This window comes from Mesoplodon bidens (genome assembly GCF_964165515.1).
Source record: "Mesoplodon bidens genome assembly, chromosome: 11".
NCBI lineage: Eukaryota > Metazoa > Chordata > Mammalia > Artiodactyla > Ziphiidae > Mesoplodon > Mesoplodon bidens.
In genome coordinates, this window is record NC_138167.1 from 46,036,081 (window position 1) to 46,061,308 (window position 25,228).

At 37.7% G+C, this 25,228-nt stretch overlaps 1 protein-coding gene across 6 annotated transcripts in view; it reads right to left on the reverse strand.

The window, feature by feature from the left end:
• The window catches only part of LOC308624702 (cyclic AMP-dependent transcription factor ATF-1), a 108,895-nt gene that overhangs the window by 47,430 nt on the left and 36,237 nt on the right, over window positions 1-25,228 (reverse strand). For 4 of the 6 annotated variants that reach the window (XM_081248249.1, XM_081248251.1, XM_081248248.1 and 1 more), the window contains 3 exons: window positions 15,740-15,870; window positions 12,496-12,678; window positions 12,251-12,410 (listed from right to left, as the gene is read on the reverse strand). In XM_081248249.1, coding sequence (XP_081104375.1) covers window positions 12,251-12,410; window positions 12,496-12,678; window positions 15,740-15,870 — 474 coding nt within the window. Of the gene's footprint in view, window positions 1-6,265; window positions 7,772-12,250; window positions 12,411-12,495; window positions 12,679-15,739; window positions 15,871-25,228 lie in introns of those variants that run through there. The other 2 variants (XM_081248253.1, XM_081248252.1) reach the window with 1 other exon arrangement.

Consider the following 25,228-nt stretch of genomic DNA (forward strand, 5'->3'; position numbering starts at 1 on the left):
TATGCGGGCCTCTCACTGCCGCGGCCTCTCCCGTCGCGGAGCACAGGCTCCGCGGCCATGGCTCTCGGGCCCAGCCGCTCCGCGGCACGTGGGATCCTCCCGGACCGGGGCACAAACCCGTGTCCCCTGCATCGGCAGGCAGACTCCCAACCACTGCGCCACCAGGGAAGCCCGTTTTCTTATTTTTTTAAAAAAAATTATTTATTTATTTTTGGCTGTGTTGGATCTTCACTGCTGCGCGCAGGCTTTCTCTAGTTGTGGTGAGCAGGGGCTACTCTTCTTTGAGGTGCTCGGGCTTCTCATTGCAGTGTCTTCTCTTGTTGTGGAGCACGGGCTTTAGGTGTGTGGGCTTCAGTAGTTGTGGCTTGTGGGCTCTAGAGCAGAGGCTCTGTAGTTGTGGCACATGGGCTTAGTTGCTCCGCAGCACGTGGGATCTTCCCGGACCAGGGCTCAAACCGTGTCCCCTGCATTGGCAGGCAGATTCTTAACCACTGTGCCACCAAGGGAGTCCCCATGTTTTCTTCTAAGAATTTTATAGTGTCTGGCCTTACATTTAGGTGTTTTAATCCATTTTGAGTTTATTTTGTGTATGGTGTTAGGGAGCGTTCTAATTTCATTCTTTTACATGTAGCTGTCCAGTTTTCCCAGCACCACTTATTGAAGAGATTGTCTTTTCTCCATTGTATATTCTTGCCTCCTTTTTCATATATTAGGTCACCGTAGATGCTTGGGTTTATCTCTCGGCTTTTCTGTCCCGTTCCATTGATGTATATTTCTGGTTTTGTGCCAGTACCATACTGTCTTGATTACTGTAGCTTTGCAGTATAGTCTGAAGCCAGAGAGCCTGATTCCTTCAGCTGTTTTTCTTTCTCAAGATTGCTTTGGCTATTCAGGGTCTTCTGTGTTTCCATACAAATTGTAAAAATTTTTGTTCTAGTTCTGTGAAAAATGCCATTGGTCATTCAATAAGGATTGCATTGAATCTGTAGATTGCCTTGGGTAGTATAGTCATTTTCACAATGTTGATTCTTCCACTCCAAGAACATGATATATCTCTCCATCTGTTGTGTCATCTTTGATTTTTTTCATCAGTGTCTTACAGTTTTCTGCATACAGGTCCTTTGCCTCATTAGGTAGGTTTATTCCTATGTATTTTATTCTTTTTGTTGCAATGGTAAATGGGATTGTTTCCTTAATTTCTCTTTCTGATTTTTTTGTTGTTAGTGTATAGGAATCCAAGAGATTTCTGTGTATTAATTTTGTATCCTGTGACTTTACTAAATTCATTGATTGGCTATAGTAGTTTTCTGGTGGCATCTTTAGGATTTTCTGTGTATAGTATCATGTCATCTGCAAACAGTGACAGTTTTGCTTCTTATTTTCCAATCTGGATTCCTTTTATTTCTTTTTCTTCTCTGATTGCTGTGGCTAGGAGTTCCAAAACTATGTTGAATTATAGCGGTGAGGGTGGACATCCTTGTCCTCTTCCTGATCTTAGAGGACTTGCTTTCAGTTTTTTTACCATTGAGAATAATGTTTGCTGTCGGTTTGTCATATATGGCCTTTATTATGTTGAGGTAGGTTCCCTCTATGCCCACTTTCTGGAGAGTTTTTATCATAAATGCGTGTTGAATTTTGTTGAAAGCTTTTTCTGCATCTGTTGAGATTATCATATGGTTTTTCTCCTTCAATTTGTTAATATGGTGTATTACATTAATTGATTTGCATATATTAAAGAATCCTTACATCCCTGGGATAAATCCCACTTGATCATGGTGTATGATCCTTTTACTGTGCTGTTGGATTCTGTTTCCTAGTATTTTGCTGAGGATTTTTGCATCTGTGTTCATCAGTGATATTGGTCTGTAATTTCCTTTTTTTGTAGTATCTTTGTCTGGTTTTGGTATCAAGGTGATGGTGACCTCGTAGAATGAGTTTGGGAGTTTTCCTGTCTGCAGTTTTTTGGAAGAGTTTGAGAAGGATAGGTGTTAGCTCTTCTCTAAATGTTTAATAGACTTTTGTGAAGCCACCTGGCCCTGGGCTTTTGTTTGTTGGAAGATTTTTTTTTTTTTGCGGTATGCAGGCCTCTCACTGTTGCGGCCTCTCCTGTTTCAGAGCACAGGCTCCGGACGCGCAGGCTCAGCGGCTGTGGCTCACGGGCCTAGCTGCTCTGCGGCATGTGGGATCTTCCCAGACCTCAACCACTGCGCCACCAGGGAAGCCCCCTGTTGGAAGATTTTTAATCACAGTTTCAATTTCAGTGCTTGCAGTTGGTCTGTTCATATTTTTTATTTCTTCCTGGTTCAGTCTTGGAAGGTTGTACTTTTCTAAGGATTTGTCCATTTCTTCCAGGTTGTCCATTTTATTGGCATATAGTTGCTTCTAGCAGTCTCTTATGATCCTTTGTATTTCTGTGGTGTCCATTGTAACTTCTCCTGTTTTTTTTTTTTTTTGCGGTACTCGGGCCTCTCACTGCTGTGGCCTCTGCCATTGTGGAGCACAGGCTCCAGACATGCAGGCTCAGCGGCCATGGCTCATGGGCCCAGCCGCTCTGCAGCATGTGGGATGTTCCCAGACCGGGGCACGAACCCATGTCCCCTGCATCGGCAGGCGGACTCTCAACCACTGCGCCACCAGGGAAGCCCTGTAACTTCTCCTTTTTCATTTCTAATTTTATTGATTAGCGTCTTCTCCCTTTTTTCCTTGATGATTCTGGCTAACGGTTTATCAACTTAGTTTATCTTCTCAAAGAACGAGCTTTTAGTTTTACTGATCTTTGCTGTTGTTTTCTACATTTCTCTTTCATTTATTTCTGCTCTGATCTTTATGATTCCTTTCCTACTACTAACTGTGTGGGTGTTTTTTGTTTGTTTTGGGGTTTTTTTTTTTGTTTGTTTTTTGTTTTTCTGGTCATTCTCTCCCATACCGTCCAGCCACAAGGCTCCCTTCCCCCCTCCCCAGACCAAATAGGGCAGCTATTTCCAACCTCCCACACTGGGTTAATTGCTCTTTCTTGGCTTTGCCAAAGCACCCTCCACGGCCCCCAGCCAGTCAGCTTCGTCTATTGTAGTGATCTTATTGTCTCTTTTGATTCCCCTGCCCTGTCCAACCCAGATGACAAGCTCTCTGAGGGAAGAGTCTGTGCCTGTCTTCTCTGCTGTATCCTCATGCCCAAGCACATCACCCGGCACCTAGTAGTCACTTGATAAATATTTGTTGATTAGTGACTGCAGGAACAGAAATCACATGAAAGGAGGTCTCAGCTCAGAGAGGAAGGGCTGTGACCCTCTAACCATGAAGTGACTTGGCCAAGGCCACTCAGCCAACAAGTGTTCCCATAGCCTGGCCTGTCTAGACTGGGCCCTCTCTGGAGCCCTATTCCTCCTCTGCCCAGAATCGTACAAACAGAATGGGGCAGACAAGAAAGGTAATTGTCGGAGCAGAAGCCAGGAAGACAGAGAGGAGAGGGGATTGGCAAAACAGTACTGGACAGCGTCCCAAAGCTCTTTTCTTGCTGCCTGGTGCTGAGGTCTCCGTCTTCCCAGGGTGTTTCGGGGTTTTTTTTGTTTGTTTTGGTTTGTTTTTTGTTCTTTCTCTAATTGCTTTAGGTGTCAGGTTAGGTTGAGATTTTTCTTGTTTCTTGAGGTAGGATTGAATTGCTATAAACTTCCCTCTTAGAACTGCTTTTGCTGCATCCCATAGGTTTTGGGTCGTGTGTTTTTGTTGTCATTTGTTTCTAGGTATTTTTCAATTTCCTCTTTGATTTCTTCAGTGATCTCTTGGTTACTTAAATTTATTTATTTATTTATTTTTGGCTGTGTTGGGTCTTCGTTTCTGTGCGAGGGCTTTCTCTAGTTGTGGCAAGCGGGGGCCACTCTTCATCGCGGTGCGTGGGCCTCTCACTGTTGCGACCTCTCTTGTTGTGGAGCACAGGCTCCAGACGCACAGGCTCAGTAGTTGTGGCTCGCGGGCTTAGTTGCTCCGCGGCATGTGGGATCTTCCCAGACCAGGGCTCGAACCCGTGTCCCCTGAATTGGCAGGCAGATTCTCAACCACTGCGCCACCAGGGAAGCCCCTCTTGGTTACTTAGTAGTGTATTGTTTAGCCTCTGTGTGTTTGTGTTTTTTCACTTTATTTTCCTGTAGTTGATATCTAATCTCATAGTGTTGTGGTCGGAAACCATGCTTGATATGATTTCAATTTTCTTAAATTTACCGAGGCTTGATTTGTGACCCAAGATGTGATCTATCCTAGAGAATGTTCTGTGTGCACTTGAGAAGAAAATGTATTCTTCTGCTTTTGGATGGAATGTCCTGAAGATATCAATTAAGTCCATCTGGTCTAGTGTGTCATTTAAGGCTTGTTTCCTTATTAATTTTCTGTCTGGATGATCTGCCCATTGGTGTAAGTGGGGTGTTAAAGTCCCCCACTATTACTGTGTTACTGTTGATTTCCCCTTTTGTGGCTGTTAGCATTTGCCTTATGTATTGATGTGCTCCTATGCTGGGTGCATAAATATCTACAATTGTTATGTCTTTTTCTTAACCGTTATGTAGTGTCCAGGGCATAATACATTTTAACTGGAGAAAAACACAGGTTTAACTAGTAACTTCAATATAATAACTGCTGAATGACTAAATGTATATGGTAAGATTTCCAAAGCTCTAAAACATGCCCATTCTTTATGCTGTATTCCAGCGGTCCCCAACCTTTCTGGCCTAAGGGACCGGTTTCGTGGAAGGCAGTTTTTCCACAGACCCCGGGGGGGATGGTTTTGGGATGATTCAAGCACATTACATTTATTGTGCACTGTATTTCTATTATTAATACATTGTAATACATGAAATAATTATACAGCTCACCATAATGCAGAATCAGTGGGAGCCCTGAGCTTGTTTTCATTTGCCACTCACTGATAGGGTTTTGATATGAGTCTGCAGGCAATTGATTTATTATGGTCTCTGTGCAGTCACACCTCTCTGCTAAGGATAATCTGTATTTGCAGCCACTCCCCAGCACTAGTATCTCCGCCTCAGCTCCACCTCAGATCATCAGGCATTAGATTCTCATAAGGAGCGCGCAACCTAGATCCCTGGCATGCGCAGTTCACATTAGGGTCTGTGCTCCTGTGAGAATCTAATGCTGCCGCATTAGATTCTGACAGGAGGTGGAGCTCAGGAGGTAATGTGAGCGATGGGGACTGGCTGGAAATACAGATGAAGCTTTGCTCGCTTGCCCGCTCCTCACCTCCTGCTGTGTGGCCTGGTTCCCAACAGGCCGTGGACCCGTACTGGTCCATGGCCTGGGGGTTGGGGACCCCTGCTCTGTTCAGTACAATTAAAGGGTTATCATATTTTATATGCTCAAGATGTGTTCGTGGGCAATAATGTATTTCCATCATATAACAAATTAGTAAATTGATTATTTAAAATAGTAAATTGAACTAAGGAAGTAATTTCTTTGGTCTGATGAATTTCTGAAGTCTAATAATTTCAGGTTTGTATTACAATCACCTTTAAAGTGTCATAAGCCCCACACTGAATTCAAATTAGAAAAACATCTAGAAAGATAATTTGGTATGCATTTATGGAATCCTCAGTGGCTTGCCCATGCCTGTTACATATAGCTAAACTAGGTAACATGATCTAGTGAGCAACAGGCTGTGGAGAATTTACAAATATGTGTGGATGTCCAGTTGTTAAGGTACTAAGAACCAGGCTACTGGAGCTAAACACACCACCTACCCAATATATTATCTTTTAAAACACTCTGGATATAACCCACTGACCCCATACCTCCTAATATTCTTTAGCCTAATGGGTGACTATTTTGAGACTCAGGCTTTACACAGGACAGGGATATAAGTAATCCCACTGGTGATCAAACTTTATCTTTCTTTACATAAACTGCTGCCAGGTCAACAAAATCCCATTTTAAAAGATGCCGTTAATGAAAATTTTTACTAGGATTAATCACAAATTTATCTGTTAGGTTACGATTTCTACATGACAGGCTCCTTAACCATGTCCTAAACACGTGTAGAACAAAATATTTAGCTATCTTCATTTTGTTATAATTGGTTCTGACTGAATCAAAACATATAAACATATCCCCTTAAATAAAATACGTGGTGTAGCCCAGATTTGTAAATTTATCCTCATTTTAAAACTAGAAATGCATTATAGTTAGTATAATTAACACAGTGGCTATCAGGAAGCTTGTCATTCATATATCAAGCAATATATTTTACATTCAGCAAACTTAATTTTATCAAATGTCCTTTAATTTCATAGACAACAATATGATACATATTGTATAAGAAGCACACAATAGTTTTGCAGTACAATTTCAAAGTGTATACAAATTGGAATACAGAGGTTAAACACTGGTGTGCTGACAGCATTTTTGAACTCTGGATAAACTGCATACAAAACTTACAATTCAAATATTAGCCAATCTGGAAACTTTACTTCCTATAATATAAAAATGATACTTTGAGATGCAAAATATTTTTTACTAACAAACTATATAAACATTTAAAATAATCATTAAAAACTCAACTTTAGAATTTATAAAGATTAGCTATAAAAATATATTGGCAGTCACATTTCTTATAAATGTACCATCCACTACGTTACAAAATAGTCTCTCACATAAAATTGCCCTAGTAACTGTACTATTTTAGAATCTGATAAACCTTACATTAAACCAATTATAAAATCCTTTTGGAAAACTTTGGTATGCATCTTCAGAAGGTTTTTAAAATACTCTAACATCTCAAGGGCCTGTAAACATTCCATTCTATTAAAGCACAACAGAATAAGTAATGTATATTTAACTGCATACAGAATACAGAATCAAAAAACAATTTATTAAATATTTGTAGAAAATCACCATTCCCAGAGTAACCAAAAAACAAACCATTTAAAAGTATCAAACTCTTAAACAATTCTCTTTCCATTCTGATAAAAAAATTTTACAAAATCACCACACTCCATTCAGGTACCTTAGACGCCTTTTAGGACAAGGCCTCAAAAATAGTTAACCCAGTCTCAAAAATCCTCTCAAGTCCAATAAACAAACTTTTAAAAACCCATTTAAGACCTGATGATAGAGCAAGTATACATAATCAGAACACATAATTTATATATTTAGTTGTATATTAGATTTTTTCTATTTGTAATTTAGAATTTATTGGCAGAAATTGCACACACACACAATTGAAAAGGTAAATTTTAGGAAACAGTAAAAAATGCAAACCTATAGGGTAAACTGATTTATTTTTAAAAATCTATTTATCAAATTTCATCTTATCTGCCATTTTTGGAATATGACAACTATTGTTATTTAGAAAATATGAATTTGTGAAAATTCATTTCTTGTTTCTTGAGTATGTTTAATTTTTACAGAGCTTCCAGTTGTGCCAGTAACCTCCTTGAGGTCTTTTTCCACTTTATCCTCTGTCACCAGATCTCCTGCGTAAGATATTTATCTTTGAGTTGCAAAAGCCTAAATAAAAAGCTTCATTTTTGACCTTTTAATTCATAAAACTTCACTAAAAAAGAAAAGAAATTCCGTCTAATCTTTAGGCAAGTCCACAAAAATATTTTCTTTCTTAAGTAAGAATCAAACACTTTTATTAGAATAAAGATCCTTCAAAGTTTTCAACTCTTCTATTAGAGTTTTATTTTGATTTTCCAGGACTGCAACTCGATTTTCCAGACATTTCACATATTCTTTCTTCTTTCTGCGACATTCTCGAGCAGCTTCTCTAAATGTAAGCATTAAAAAAACCAATGTTAGGAAAAAGTTCACATTCCTTAAATGGTAAATGCACTTCAGTAATCTTCCCTGGTCATCATTTTTTCCTCGTTAAAAAAAATTAAGGTATGATCTCTATACAGTGAAACACAATGATCTTCAGTGCAGAATTCAGTCAGTTTTGGCAAATGCATATACCTGTATAACCCACCCACCCATCAAGACATACATTTTTATTGCCCCAGAAAGTTCCCTCATGCCCGTTCATCTCCCCAAGCAACTACTGTTTTGATTTTTATCACCATAGATGAAATTTTTCCTATTCTAGAACTTGAGATACCAGAGTCATACAGAAATGTACTCTTGTGTCTGATCTCCTTTCACTCAGTATATTTTTGAGGTTTATCTGTGTTACTGTGCAGTGGTTTGTTCCTTTATATTGTTGGGCATATTCCACTGTATGAATATCATTACAATTTGTTGATCCATTCTCTTGGGCTGTTTTCTAGTTTTAGCTGCTATGCATGTTCTTGTGCCAGTCTCTTTGTGAACATATGTCCCATTTCTCTTGGATAAATACCAATAAATGAAATTTATGGGTCCTCTTATTGACTTTTGGCACATAGATTCTCTAATTTTTATTTATTGAGTTTTAATTACAAACAGTGCTTTCATTCTCAGTTTTGTACATGTCCTGTTAGAATATTTCTATGGATTTACATTCAAGTTTTACATACATATAGAAGTAAAAAGTATTATTTTGAGTATTTTTTATACTATGGACTGTAGATATTATCTGCAACTTGCTTTTTTTACACATACTACTTTAATGATGTTTCTATTGATATACTGGTACACAGTTCTTTGCCACGTGGACATTTCATTGTTAATTAATTTTCACTTCCCTAACTACTAGTGTGATTGAGCATATTCTCAAAAATTTAACGGTCTTTCGGATCTGCTGTTACATAATTTGCCTATTCATACCCTTTTCCATTCATACATTTTGCCCATTTTACAATTAGAAATTATTTGAAAGATGAACAACCTAAGAACTCCCAGTGCATTATACATAGTAACCCTTTATCTGTTTCTACATTATTTTCTAATCTACCACTTGATTTCTGATATTTTTATAGTAACCCTTTATCTGTTTCTACATTATTTTCTAATCTACCACTTGATTTCTGATATTTTTATTTCTTAATGCAATAAATGCTCTTTTTTAAAGTCTTTTTCTTGGCTTAGATTAAAATGTGATACACTATGTATTTCTCTCTAAATTTTATCTTAAAGATTTTATTGCTTAATTTTCACAGTTAAGTCTTTAATCCATCTGCAATTACTTCTGTATATGGTATAAAATAGGAGTCCAATTTAATTTTCTTCCAGATGTGGAGTTGTGTCAGTATCATTTCAAAAATATATTCAACATTTTTTCGGTTGGGTTATACTTCTCATTAATTCAGAAGATCTTTATATTTTTTCAAACAAATCTGTTTGTTTTTGGTTAGATATATTGCAAACATCTTCTATAGGTTTGAAGCTTATATTTTCACTCACTTTATCTTTTGATGAAAAGAAGTTACTCGTTTTAATGAGGATTCATCAATTTTTCATGTTAATTTTTTTGTGTTTATGTGTTTTGTTTTAAGGAATCTTCCTTATACTTGAAACCATGAGATTATACATTTTCACCTAAAAGTTTTTAAAATTTCACCTTTCACATATATGTTTTTAATCCATTTAGCATGATTTTTGTGTATGGTGTGAGGAAGAAATCCAGTATTTTTTTTCACATATAAATAACTATCTTAGCACCATTTATTGGAGTCCCTCCTTCCCCCAATAATCTGCCCTACCAGGGTTTCATGTATTCACAGATCTGTTTCTGAGCTCCCTACTCTATTTCACTGGTGATTTTGTTTATCTCAATGCCAATATCACATGATTTGAATTACCACAGCTTTAAACAAAACTTGATATCTCCTCACCTTATTCTTGTCTGGAATATTTTGGCTGCTCTTGGCCCTTTACTCTTCTACAAATTTTAGTATCAACTTGTCAAGTTCTTCAAACAACCTGTTTGGGTTTTGATTGGAACTGCATTGAATCTATGGATCAATCGGGGGGAAAAATAGTCATCTTTATAATAGTGAGTTTCCATATCTATGGACATAGTATATTTCTCCATTTATTTAGATCTTCCTTAATGTCTTTCAGAAACATTTTACAATGTTTTCCGTAAATGTCCTGGACAGCTTTTGTTAGATTTATTCTCACATATTTTATTTATTGATAATATAAATGATATCTTTTTAATAATTATTTACCAAACTCTTTATTGATGGTGTGAAGAAATAGTTGATTTTTGAAAACTGATTTTATATCTAGTAAACTCATTACTTACAATAATTTTTCTCTAAGTAAGTCCATTTGGTTTGTTTTTTTTAAATCAAGCAATCATATAAAAGATAGTAATAGTTTCTATTTTTTTCATTTAAATCCTTGTAATTTCCCCTCCCTTTTCCTGTTTTACTAAACTGACAAGGGCTTCTGGTACAAATGTTGAAAAGAACTGGTTCTTTTTCAATTTCAAATAGTTTGCAGATGATCTTCCTGGATATTCTAAGCAGATGAATATATCTTTGCTAATAATAATAGTTTTATTTTTCCTCTCCAATTTTTATCATTTTTATAGTCTCTTGAGCTTTGATGATTTACAATGACATCCTTCTTTTAAATACAAAAGACACACTTCTTTCCCTCTCTCCATTAGATTACTGAAGACTTCACAAAACTCATTCTGTCGTCTGCTCTTTCTGCTGACTCTTGCTCCTGAAAGGCAGTGTGGGATTCCCTAAGACTTTGGACTCTAAAACTTGGACCCATGAATTTAAACCCTACCTCTATCAGTTACTGAGCAGTGTAACCTTGGTCAAGTAACTTAACTTCTCTAGGCCTCAGTTTCCTCATCTCAAAAAAATGGAAATAATTTTTTGTGACAGTTGCCTAAGGAGTTGGCACATATAATGGAGGCCTAATTCCTTGGGTAGTCTGATTTTTCAACTTACATTTGTTAGAACTCAATGTATGGGAATTCATTAGAGCCTGTGTTGAAGTTGCTTTCTCCAATTGGGGGCACTAATTTTTTAAATTACAATTCTCAGCTTATGGATGTAGTACTTCTTGGGTCTTGACCTCATGAAAAATAATGTGATCCAGTTCTCCAGCCTGCAGAGGCCCCAGGCTCTGTCCCGAGTCCCCTCTGCATACCAAAGCTATACCAATTACAAAGATCTGAATTTATCCCTAGGATATACAGGGGCTGCTTCAGTGCTTATTTAATAACATCATGGTCCTGGGCTTCTGGTTCGCGCGTCTAACCTCAATAGATTTCTCTTACTTTCTGCATGCTCATCCAGTCATTTAAAAGGATGGTTTTTATATTTCATCAAGCTTTTATTATGTAGCTGAGGTTACACTGTCAGAAAGAGAAGTCACACTCTAGTAATTTTTAACAAGTCTTTTGGGTTTCCTAGGTACACAATCATATCATCAGCAACGAGATACAATTCTTTTCTAATAATTTACATAACTTACTTCATTTACTTGTATTTGTTGGAACCTCCAAAACAACAGATGGTCCCTGCCTTGTTACCAAGTCATTTACAGTGATGCTTCCTCTTGTTTTTAGTAAAGAAACATTTTATCTTGAAGTAGTTAAATGTATCCATCTGGTCCTTTTATGGTAATTTTTATTGCTCTAGAAAATTATCCTTTATTCTAATTTTCTAACTTACTGGAGAGGACCTGAAAATAGAACCTTATTATAATTTTAAAAATTTGTTGTATCTGTGGCTATTTACCCTTTTTTGTTTCTAATATAGTTTACTGGTGTCTTTTTTTTTCCCTTGAACACACTGCAGAAGGCTACCCATCATATTCTTTTTCTCAAAGAACTAGTGATTTTTAATGCCTGATGTATATGTAGTGCATATAGCAATGTTTAAAATACATTTAAAACAAACAAATGTTTCTGGGGATTAAATGACTACTATATTTCATGATCAAAATTCATTTTTAAGAGGAATTCTGTATCCAGAAGTATATTAGGTATTATGCAGAATCCTACTAATTCTTGCCTATTCTCACTCTGGTCAACAGCAAGCAGCAAATTATTATTTTCACTTAACTTTGTCATCTGAATTAAAACAAAATATATTGTTTGAAAAGTTTTGCTTAACAGTGCTATTCAAAGGACACAATAAAAATGGAAGAACTCTAGGTCATATATTAAATAAAGAAACTATGCAAAGGGACTCACTGATGCACTGGAATGTACTAGACATAATCTAACACTCAGTTAAAATAATGTTGATATAATCCCTTCTCCTTGTTTCTAATACACAATCTCAGTTAATATCTGGTTATATTTTGAGATTTATAGAAACATTACCCATTCTGATAGTATAATTTTACTACCTACCTATTTTTCATCAACCTTATTTCTCTTTTCAGTTGGGGGTCATCTGTCTTAGTTGTCTGAGATGTAAGGGTTACGGGAGATGTCATCACCACGGTTTGTGGTAGCGAAGTAGCTGAAGGTGTGGTACGGATCTGATATGTCTGCATATCTCCTGATGCAGCTGTGCGGTCAAAAGAATGAGTTAACTTATAAGTGTCTTTGAAAGTACTTTGCTATGCTTTCCATAGATACTTAAGCAAACTTACTTTGTACAACCACCTGGTTGCTGGGCACAAGTATTTGCTGTCCATCAGAGGTCTGTGCATACTGGAGAATTGTTGTACCTTGTTGAGTACTGCCTGAATTTGTCATGGTTAATGTCTGAAGCCCCTGTACTCCATCTGTGCCTGGACTGGCCAGCTGTAAGGCTCCATTTGGGGCAATGGCAACTTTAACCAAAGAGAGAACATAGCTAATATAAGGCTGTACAACACACTAATGACAAAGGATTGGCAAAAAAAAATTTGCTATTTATTAAAACAGGTGTAAAATGCAATTCCACTTGATAACTGTTGACTACTTTGGGTGACCTATATGTAAAACAAGTAAAATGGCATTTCTTCAGAAAATTTTGTATTTCAGATGCACTAATCTTAAATTTAGTCTCAAACTGTATAATACCTGATTGGTCAAAACCCATTTGGGGCTCTATAAAGCGTTCCATGATAACTGTTAATGTTGTCACAGCAGTTTTGGCCATTAGAAAAGAGTACCACCGATGACTAACTTTTAAAGGAAAAATAAGTAGTAGGAAACATTAACATAGTTTGTAATTTTTATTTAAAAGCATTAAAAAGATTGTATTTTAAAATATTTTTGAATAGATAAGTGTGCCTATGGAAGAAAATTCAAAAAGGATAGAAGGTTACATAATGAAAAAGTAAATCTTCATACTCTTTCTTAGCTCCACTCTCTAGTGGTGACCACTGTTTCTGATTATCCTTATCCTTTCCCTACTACCACACAACACGTATTCCCATATACTTTAATTTATAAAATGACTTTATAAGTACAGACATTAAAATTTTTTAGGGGCTCCCCTGGTGGCACAGTGGTTGAGAGTCCGCTTGCCGATGCAGGGGACACGGGCTCGTGCCCCGGTCCGGGAAGATCCCACATGCCGCGGAGCGGCTGGGCCCGTGAGCCATGGCCGCTGAGCCTGTGCGTCTGGAGCCTGTGCTCCGCAACGGGAGAGGCCACAGCAGTGAGAGGCCCGCGTACCGAAAAAGAAAAAAAAAAAAATTTTTTTTTTAGATTCAGAGGTTTGTTTTAAACTTATACTAGGAATTACTTTCAATCTCCTTCCCTGCAACACACATTACATACATATATAAATATATAAAAATAAATATATAAATAAAAAGTCCCATTATCCCTATTTATTCCACTGTCCACTCCCCACACCCCTCCTGAGGTAAACATCATTTTGGTGCACAGCCTTCCTAATCTTTTCCTATGCTCACACAGATTGATCTATAAATATCAAAATAGGTTTATTTACACACATTATAGATACACATCTTTTGATGTTAAATATATATGTTAATACAGAATGTTTTCGTTTTTGCAACATATCTTCTTGTACTTGCTTAACGTGTATTTACCTGGTTGCATTTACTTCTTTGAAGAACTCAACTGTACTGTTCAATACAGTAGCCATGAGCCACGCGTGGCTATTTAAATTAATTAAAATTAAAATAAAAACTTCAGGGCTTCCCTGGTGGCGCAGTGGTTGAGAGTCCGCCTGCCGATGCAGGGGACACAGGTTCGTGCCCTGGTCCGGGAAGATCCCACATGCTGTGGAGCGGCTAGGCCCGTGAGCCATGGCCGCTGAGCCTGCGCATCCGGAGCCTGTGCTCCGCAACGGGAGAGGCCACAACTGTGAGAGGCCCGGGTACCGCAAAAAACAAAAAAAAAAACCAAAAAAATAAAAATAAAAAATAAAAACTTCAGTTCCTCAGTCTCACCAGCCACATGTCACGTGCTCAGTATTCACACATAGTTTAGCAGCTACTGTACTAGACAATGCAAATACAGAACATGTGCATCATCAAGTTCTACTGGATCATGCTGCCCTAAATATGACTTGTACTATACTTGCTTCAGTTGTAACATATGAAATATTAGCCCAAGTTTCTATGTAGTTTTCATAATTCTAATTTTTAATGGGTTTAGAATAATAAACCATTTACTATATCATAACTTTTAACTTGCTAATATGCTGCCTTAAAAAAATTTTTTTGGAAACAGCAATACATGTGATTAAAAAAAAAAATTCAGTTTTGTTTAAAATGAAAAGTGAACCTCCCAATTGCCTCTGATCTCTGCTCCTAAGTTTCCTTCCTTGCAACCGCTATTCCCAGTTTCTTACGTGTCCTCACAGAAATATTCTACATATATTCTTAAAATCATATATTCATAACACATTTTAATGAAAGCCTACATGCGCCAGGCCCTGTATGCTAATAAGGTTATAGTTGTGAACTTACATTCCTTGAGAACAGATCATAAATAAGCTAATCTATAATTATATATATTCTATAATTAAGCTACTATATTTTATAGCATTTATATGTAATTATAAAAAGTGAGGACGTAAGGCACGTGAGGATGTGGGTGAAGAACGCGCAGGTAGTAGGGATGACACCTCCAAAGACCCTGAGGCAGAAACAAGCTTCGTGTGTTAAGGAACAAGAAGAAAGTCTGTGTGGCCAGAATGGCGTCAAGTGGTAGGAGATGAGATCAGAGTGGCAGGCAAAGCCAGATCCTGAATGTCATGCTTGTAGGACCTATTCTAAAGTCACTGGAAGATTCTGAGCAAGAACGGTGTGATCTAATTGACATTTTAAATAAATTGCTTTGGCTGAGATATGGAAAAGTATTAGAGCAAGAATGGAAGCAAGATGACCAATCGGATAGTGCAGTAATTCAGATGAGAGTGTAGACTGAGGTGGTGGAGAGGAGGACTGGAGATGGTAACAGGTGGTCAGATGGGACACCAATAAAACTTGAAGAACAGGGGTTAGGAGAGGAGGGAGAGATTATTTACAAACGGACACAGCACAAGTGAATTTCCTGGGGTGATGGAGTGTCTTGATTGTGGTGGTGCTTAGACAGCTCCATGCATTTGTCAAAACTCACAGACTTACACCCTAAAGTAAGTATATCATTTACAAGCCGTGTATCACGTACAAGCTTTATGACTTCAGGGATATTATCTGACTCTCTAAGCCTCGGTTCCCTCATAAATTGATAACTGCCCACCTCACAAAGTTGTTGTAAGGAATAAATGAGATAATACTGAAAAGGAACTTTGCATTATTTCTGGCTCAAAATGTTATCCTTTAATAATCGTCCCTATTAAAGTGTGACAGTTTACACATCACTTCTTCAAACAGAAAGGTTAGTTTTTGTGTGTCTATCGGGTGGGAAATTTATTCCTATACGTACTGTACTGTCCGGTGCTAGTCTGATAGATGGGAGTTGGAACAGACATAGACGTGACAGCAGGAACTCCAGGACTTTCTCCGTCTCCTTTTCTGCCCCGTGTGTCTTCAGAAGAGAGGTCTTTCAAAATTTTTCTGTGAAAAATAGAACTCTGTTATTACTGTTGGTGATGAGGACAGCTTTACAAAGAAATTACTAAACCTTTTTAATCTCAGGTTAACAATACAGTAATCTGGTAGACACCTAAACTCTTGTGTCAAGGAATCCTTTGTTTAGCACATACTGTGTTTTAGCACAAACTAGACTTTACTAGCAGGCTGGTTATATTTTAGTTTATGACGACCTGAAAAGAGACACTGAGCAAAGACCCATACAGAGCGCCTTTCAATATACAAGGCCCTTGTAAAGGTATAAAATGTCTCCTTCCCCTACAGGAGAGATGGCTCCATTGTGAGGTATTTCACTAATTAACAAAGTACTATTCATTTTCTAAATAGTGTCAGTGACCTTTATTAAAAAGATTAAATTTTGGACTTCCCTGGCAGTCCAGTGGTTCCACTGGAAGAATCCGCACTTCCACTACAGAGGGCACAGTTTGATCCTTGGTTGGGGAACTAAGATCCCGCATGCCACGTGGCGTGGCCAAAACATTAAAAATAAAATAAAATAAATACTACTATAAAGACTGGTGGTTGTCAAGGGGGAGTGAGGTGGGAGAGGGATGGCTTGGGAGTTTGGGGTTAGCACATGCAAACTGGTATATATGGAATGGATAAACAACAAGGTCCTTACTGTATAGCACAGGGAACTATATTCAATATCCTGTGATAGACCATAATGGAAAAGAATATGAAAAAGAAGGTATACATGTATGTATAACTGGGGGGGGAGGAAAGCCCATTTTCCTAACTTTGATGGAAAGTACAAAAAAAATTCTACTATAAAAATGCAGACTTATCAGTGATAAATAAAATTGCTTATTTTAACAAGAAGTACATTTGATTCCACAGGCATCCCTCAGACTTGGTTAAAAAAAAAAAAAAGGGGGACTCATGGCAAGAATAAGGGGATGGAAAAAGGGGGATGGAAAAAGATGCCTTGCTGAAAAGAAAGGTCTTCCAAAACACAGCTGGGGATGGAGGGAGCATTATTTGTTTCTTGGGAAAAAAAGAAAAGGAAAAAGAAATGTTTACTCAAGAATTCTGTGTTTATTGTAGAAAAATCAGAAAACCTGAACTACTTGTGTGGAAACAATAATAAAAAAGAATCACAAAGGAAAAAAAAACCCCTCAGCATTAAAACGGATCTTTCATGTTATCTGTGCTAACCCTCCAGCCCGTGGAGGAATTCTCTAACATTGCTAACAGCCTCTACTTCCAGGAATAATTCATCTACAACTTCCAAAAAGCAAACTGTTCAATTTTTGGATGGTTAGAGCTCATCCTTATTTAGACTCAAAGCTAATTCCACCCAATGAAGCTAGAGAAAGTTAAGCTTTACCCTAATTGGGTTGGCCAAAAAGTTCATTCGGGTTTTTCCAGACCATCTCACAGGAAAACTGGAATGAACTTTTTGGCCAACCCAATATATCCATGCCCTACTTTGCAATATTTGACAACTGCTACAGGCCTTCTTTATTGGAGGCCAAATAATTTTAGATCCTTCAGCTGTTCTCTTACCACACACTGAAGATCCTCCTCCAGCTTGGTCTCTTTACTCTGGACAGTCTTCCCACCAGGAGCTGCAAGTGTAGACTGTACTAACAGAAGTCCCACACAGAGAGCAAGAGAGGTGGCAGTCCTATAGGACTCTGTGTTAGCCATCTGTAGAATTGTCACAGTGGTTCCTAAACCTGCTTATGTACCAGAATCAGCTGGAGAGGTTTACTGAATTCACATTCCCAACTGGTACCCCTAATGATTGAGTGGACAGAGCTCCAGAATCCATTTAACAAGCTGCCTGCATGGTCTTAAGCAGCCAGCCTCGCATGAGACTGTGGAATGCTGTGGCCATTTCTTTTTCAATTTTAAGTTATGAAACATTTTGAGCATAAAGAGAAGTACAGAAAACAAAACACCTATGTACCATGTACCAAGAATCATTAGATGCTATTTTGCCATGTTTGCTGTAGATATCTCATTTTTAATAGGAATTAACTTACAGATACACCAAAATGTCACAACCAATTCCTTTCCCTGCTCTTCTCCCCCCTCAAAGAGTACCATTATCTAAATTGTTGTTTACCAGTCCCATCTATATTACTTTATTTTTACTATATTTTGAGATATTATTTACCACTGTTTTGCGTTCTTCCTCATCCTCCTGCCTCATTCGTGGAGAACCTTAGTCTTTTGGACTTCTCTTTATCTATATTCCTTCTAATGAGCTCATCTGTCCCATAGGCTTGAATACCTTGTGTATACTGATGACCCCTCAAATGATATTTCCTCAACTTCTCTCCTTAACTCGAAGTATTGAATACTTCCACTCAATAGGCACCTCAAACTTAATACATCCAAATCTAATGTCAGATATCCTTCCACCACTTGCAGTCTTACCCACGTCAGTAAATATCGACTCTGTTTTTCAAAAATTTTGGAGTCATGCTCTCTTTCTCACAACCTTTTATCCAATTCATAAACAAATCCCATTGTCTCTATCTTGAAGATATATCCAGAATCTTACCCACCCTCATCACCTCCACTGCTGCACCCCAGTCCATGCCACCGCCCTCTTGACTGAACAGTAGTAGCCTCTAACAGGTCCTCCTTTAGTCTACCCTTCCCTTACTACAGTCCATTCTCCACGCCAATCATCAACCAGTCATCTTTTTAAAATGTCAGTCAGATCAAGTCACTCATCTGCAGTGGCTCCCTATCAGAATAAATGACACAGTCTACAAGGCCATAACTTGTCCCCGTGACCTCTCCAACCTCATCTCTGACCACTCTCCCCTTTATATTCACCATTCCCCCCATCTTGCTACTGGATTATCAATTTTACTAATTCTTTTCCCCCAAAGAACCACCTTTCAGTTATATTATCTCTATTAGTTTTCTCTTTTCAAGTTCATTGACTTCTGCTCTATTTTTCCCCCCTGGCTGTGCCATGCATCTTGCAGGATCTTAGTTCCCCGACCAGGGATCAAACCCGGGCCCCTGGCAATGGAAGTGCGGAGTCCTAACCACTGGACCACCAGGGAATTCCCTGATTTCTGCGCTTAATCTCTATTATTTCATTTCTCCTGCTTGCTTTGACCTTATTTTGTTTTTCCCCTAGTTTCTTAAAGTGGAAACTTGATTTGAGACTTTCCTTCTTTTATAAGTTTTTATTTAATAAGGTAAATTTTCCTCTAATTATTTCCCACTGGTTACAGCTCCAGATTTTGATATTTTCATTTTTCATTAAGTTCACAGTGCTTTCTAATTTACCTTAAGATTTTCTGTTTGGTCCATGGATTATTTCTAAGTGTGTTAATTTCTGTATGTTTGGAGATTTTCCTGTTATCTTCCTTTTACTGGCTTCTAGTCTAATTCAAAAATAAGAGAACTTTGCATAATTTCAATTCTTCTAAATTTGTTAAGGTTTGTTATGATCCAGGATGTGGTGTTTCTTGGTGAATGTTCTTTGTGCACGTGGGTAAAGTGTTCTAAAAATGTCAATTAGATCCGACTGGTTGATTATATTGTTCAGTTGTTCTATAATCTTGCTGAATTTCTGGCTACAAGTTCTGTCGGATACTGAGGTAGGTGTACTCAAATTTTCAGCTGTAACTGTGGATTTTGCTTTTCAGTTCTGTAAGTTTTTGATACATGTATTATGAAGCTCTGTTGTTAGATGTGTACATATTTAGGATTGTTATGTCTTCTTGGTGAACTGACTCCCTCTTTATCTCTGACAATTTTCTTTGCTCTGAAGTCTTACTTTGTTTTGTTTTGTTTTGTTTTTCTTTTTTTTTTTTTTTTGCGGTACGCGGGCCTCTCACTGTTGTGGCCTCTCCCATTGCGGAGCACAGGCTCCGGATGTGCAGGCCCAGCGGCCATGGCTCACAGGCCTAGCTGCTCCACGGCACGTGGGATCTTCCCGGACTGGGGCACGAAACCGTGTCCCCTGCATCGGCAGGCGGACTCTCAACCACTGCGCCACCAGGGAAGCCCTTAAGTCTTATTTTGTATGATATTAATATAGCCAATTTTCTTTTGATTATGTTTTTATTTCTCTTGCTTATATATATAGCAATAGTAGTAATGGCTTATAAGGTATGTGTGTTCAGTATTTTGAAGAACTGCCAGATTGTTTCCACAGCCACTGCCCCCCTTATCAACATATGTTATGGGTTTTTTGTTTGTTTTTGTTTTTTAGGCATCCTACTAGGTTTGAAGTCATATCTCATTATTTTGATTTGCATTTACCTAATGACAAATGATGTTGATCAGTTTTTCACATACTTATTGACCATTTGTATAGCTTCTTTGTAGAAATGTTTATTCAAATCTTTTCTTCATTGTTTAACTGGGTTATTTGTCTTAACAATATTTAGTCTTCCAACTGATGAACATGTGATGTCTTTTTGTTTAGATTTTTAAAAAATGTCTCTCAACAGGTTTTGTAGTTTTCAATACACAAGTATTATACTTCTGTTTTATATAATTTGAATTTATAAACTTAATTTCAAGTATTAAAGTATTTTATACATTTTATGTTATTTTAAGTAGAGCTGTTTTCTTAATTTCATTTTTGGATTTTTTATTGCTAGTGTTTAGAAAACCAATTGATTTTGTATCCCACAACCCTGCTGAACTTATTTATTAGTTCTATTTTAGTGGATCCTTTGTGATTTTCTATATATGAGATTATTGTCATCTGCAAACTTTTATTTCTTCCTTTCCAATATGCCTTTCATTTCATTTTCTTGCCTGATTTCCTGAGTAAAATGTTAAGTAGAAATAGTGAGAGCAGACATCCACAGCCTTGTCTTGTGCCTGATGTTAGGGGGAAAACATTCAGTCTTCCACCATTAAATATGATGTTAGCTCTGGGCTCTTGTAGATGTACTTTATCAGGTTGAGGAAACTCCCATCTATCTGTTTGATGAGAATTTTTATCATTAAAGGGTACTGGATTTCATCAAATGCTTTTTTGTGTGTCTGTTCAGATGACTATAAGTTTTTTGTTTTTATTCTATAAATACGATGTATTACATTAATTGATTTTCAGATGTTAAACCAATTTTGCACTCTGGGATAAATCTTACTCAAGTATGGTGTATAATACCATCTATATGTTGCTGTACTTGGTTTACTAATATTTTCTTGAGGAGTTTTGTGTCTTTATAATCTCTGTCTTTTAGTGAGTTTAAGTCATGCCGTCTTAATATAACTACTGATATTGGTTGATCTACCATTGTATTATTTGCTATCTTTTAAAAAAATTCTGCATTCTTTTGGGTTAAGATTTTTCAGAACTCTATCTATTGTGTATTTCACTAAATCTCTTTGTACAGTTTCTTTAGTAGTTGTTCTAGGTGTTACAGTATAGATGCCTAGTCTACTTGTAGTCACTATTTTATCCCTTCAAGTGAACCTTAGAAACTTTACCACCATATTAAATCTCTTTATCCTCCCCCATTTATGTTGTAGTTGTCTTAGATATTAAAACTGCCTACACTGAAAACCCCATCAGACAGTGTCATTTTTTTCAACCATCAAACATATTTTAAAGAATTTAATAGGAGAGTAGTCCATTATATTTGCCCAGATCTTGCCGTTGCCTTTATTCATTCCTAACCTTCCAAGTTTCTTTTGGTCTTAAGAACTTTCTTAGCAGTTATTTTAGAGCAAGTCTGCTGTCAATGATTTCTCTTAGTTTTCCTTTATCTGAGAATACTTAGTTCACCTCCATTTCTGAGGGTTATTTTCACTAGATAGAGAATTCTGGATTAACAGTTTTCTTTAGCACTTTAAAAATGCTATTTCATTTCTTCTAGCTTGCACAGTTTTTGATGAGAAACCTATAATCATTCACATCATGCCCTTGTAAGTAGTGTCATTTTTCTCTGGCTGCTCACAATATTTATGTCTTTATTTTTCAGCAGTTTGATTATGATATATGTCTGGGCAGGGATTTCTTTGCGTTTTATCTTGTTTAAGATTTGCTAAGGGCTTCCCTGGTGGCGCAGTGGTTGAGAGTCCGCCTGCCGATGCAGGGGACATGGGTTCGTGCCCCGGTCTGGGAAGATCCCACATGCCGCGGAGTGGTTGGGCCCGTGAGCCATGGCCGTTGAGCCTGCACGTCCGGAGCCTGTGCTCCGCAACGGGAGAGGCCACAACAGTGAGAGGCCTGCGTACGGCAAAAAAAAAAAAAAAAAAAGATTTGCTAAGCTTTTTCAATTTGTAGGTTTCACCGAATTTGGGAACATTTCAGCTATTATTTCTACAAGTATTTTTTCTGCAACATTTTTCTGTTCTGTAACTCAAATGACACAGTTTTAGATCTTTGGGTATTGTCTCACAAGTCCCTGAGAGCTAGTTAATTTTTCCAATCTCTATTCTTCAGATTGGATAATCTCCATTGAACTATCTTTGAAGTTGACTAACTCTTTATCTTTGTCCTATTAAATCTGTCTAGTGAGGTTTTATTTCTGTTAGTGTATTCAGCTCTTAAATTTCTATTTTGTTCTCTTTATATCTTCTGTATTTTGCTAAGAGTTCCTATCTTTCCATTCATTTCAAGAGAATTCACCCTTACTTGTTAGTTAGAACATTTCAGTAATAGCTCCTTTAAAGTTTTTGTCATATAATTCCAACATCTGGGTCATCTAGGGGATGGCATTTGCTTATAGTCTTTTCCCTTACAAGTTAAGATTCTTCCAGGTTCTTTGTATGCCATGTAATGTTGGATATTTTCAATATTATATTAGACTCCTGTTTAAATCCTATGGAGGATTCTTGATATTCTTGTTTTCGCAGGCTATCACCCTGGTTGTGTCCAAGCTGCAAGTTCTGACCAGCCTTCTGTGGGTCGTGGTTCCAACATCAGTTTAGTTTTCAAAGACTATGCAGTGCTATTCAGATTTGGTCCACGTGTGTACCATGTTTGGAACTTGAGCTATGATCTGTCCTATGTATAGTTCAGTTCTCAAAGTCTGTATATGCTAGGAAAGTCCTTTTTTTTTTTTTTTTTTTTTTTTTTTTTTTGTGGTACGCAGGCCTCTCACTGTTGTGGCCTCTCCCGTTGTGGAGCACAGGCTCCGGACGCGCAGGCTCAGCGGCCATGGCTCACGGGGCCAGCCGCTCCGCGGCATGTGGGATCTTCCCAGACCGGGGCACGAACCCGTGTCCCCTGCATCGGCAGGCGGACTCTCAACCACTGCGCCACCAGGGAAGCCCGGAAAGTCCATTTTTATTCCTTATTTGCTAAAAATTTGAGTGGGTGCTGAATTTTATCAAATACTTTTTCTGCATTTATTGAGTTCATTATATATTGTTTCTGCTGATTCTCACTTATAATGGTTTATTTCTTTGTATGTTTGATGATTTCTGACTGTAAATTCATATTTGGTTGATCTTATCTTTGGTAATTTGGAAAGCTTAACTTGGGGAAACTTTGTTTCAGGTGCTCTAGCCTGCTGTAGGGATCTCAGCTTAATACAAAAATCTCAGGTTCATAGTCCCTTCCTGCAGTAGACCTAAAGTAATGGGTGTACCTTGGTCTTCATGCTTGCTTCTGCTTCCCATTCTAGTTTCAGCTCATGTATTTGTATGTATACGGTTTTATGTTTATTAGGGTAGGCTGATAAGGCATTTCTGTTATTTCCTATAAATGCACAATTCATTAACAAGTATTTTATCTAGGAGCTAAATAACTGTTTTTTGCCAAAAGAGCCCCACTATTTGGAAATTAAACTTATCTGTATTCTTTTGCCAGTTACCTCTAACAGTCTAAGGTAAGTCTAAAGGTAATCGATGTAAGACTCCAGTAGACCATTCCTGTCTTATATATTTCTGCCTGATATATTTCTTTCCATTTGTTTTTAAACTACCCAAATTAATCATCATTAGTATTATTCTAAAAAGTCAATGGTAACTTAAATGAATGTCTTGGTTCACCATTCTTTCTTATATTCACGTTCCTTTTGTTTGGTTTCATTTTCTTCTTCCTGACATGTACCCTTTAGTAATTTCTTAAATCAGTTTGAAATGATTTTAACTTCACCATTATTTATGAGTGATCGTTCAGGTGGGTATATAATTCCAGGACAACTGTTACTTTCTCTTGGCGTTTAAAGATTTTAGTCCATTGTCTTCTAATATTACCATTCAAAAATCTGTTGTCGGCCTAATGGTCACTCCTTTCTAGGTAATTTGTCTTTTCTCTGTGGAAGCTTTTAAGATCTTATTTTTATCTTTGGTGTCCTCCAATTTTGCTTCATAAGATATATCTAGATGTAGATTTAGATTAACTTACGTGGTTGGAACCTTGCTTTCTAAGGCTGAGAAATTCCTTTCATAATGGATTACTTTTTTTTTTGGCCACACTGCGTGGTATGTGGGATCTTAGTTCCCTGACCAGGGATGGAACCCACGCTCCCTGCAGTGGAAGCACAGAGTTTTAACCACTGGACAGCCAGGTAAGTCCCTGGATTATTTTTTTATAGTTTCAAATTGAACTCATTTTAGTAGGCTTATTTTTCACCCCCCAAAAATTCACAGACAAAATTTTTTGTGTTCATTAACTGTTCATTCAGTAGAGTCCCAATTCCTTAACATGGTAATGAGGTTCTAAGTAATGTGGCTCCTGTTTACCTTTCCTTGCTAAACCACCCCTTCCTCCTTGTACCTTTAAAGTGCCAATTCCCAGAACAGGCCAACCTCTTTCATATCATACAATCTACCTTTCATTACACTGTTCCCTCAGCCTAAGAAGCTCTCTTCCTGCCTTACAAAACCCCTCCCTGCTCCTAGGTCTCAGAATTTATCAGGTTGATGATGAACTAAAGTTCATCTTTTATGAAGTCTTTCTTACTTCTTCCGTCAGGCAGGAATGAATACACCCTATAAAAAGTTCTCTCATAACATCAAAAACCTTAACTGCATTTGTCTATGTGTTTCAAAAGAGCATTTCATCCTTTTCTGTCTCCCTTTCCTCCTACCATCTAGTCATCAGGTTTGGTCAGTTCTACCACAGAAGTGTCTCAGATCCAGCCATGCCAAAGATACCACACTACCTATATGAAATCACCCAGATTATTTCAAAAGCTTTCTGTCAGTTAGTTGTACTACTTCAGCTTTCTGTTCATTCAACAAGTAATTATTAAGCATCTACTCTCATCTGGTCATTCTGCTAGGCCCTGAGATGACAAAAAATAATAATGCTCCCTGGTGGCGCAGTGGTTGAGAGTCCGCCTGCCGATGCAGGGGATACGGGTTCGTGCCCCGGTCTGGGAGGATCCCATATGCCGCGGAGCGGCTGGGCCCGTGAGCCATGGCCGCT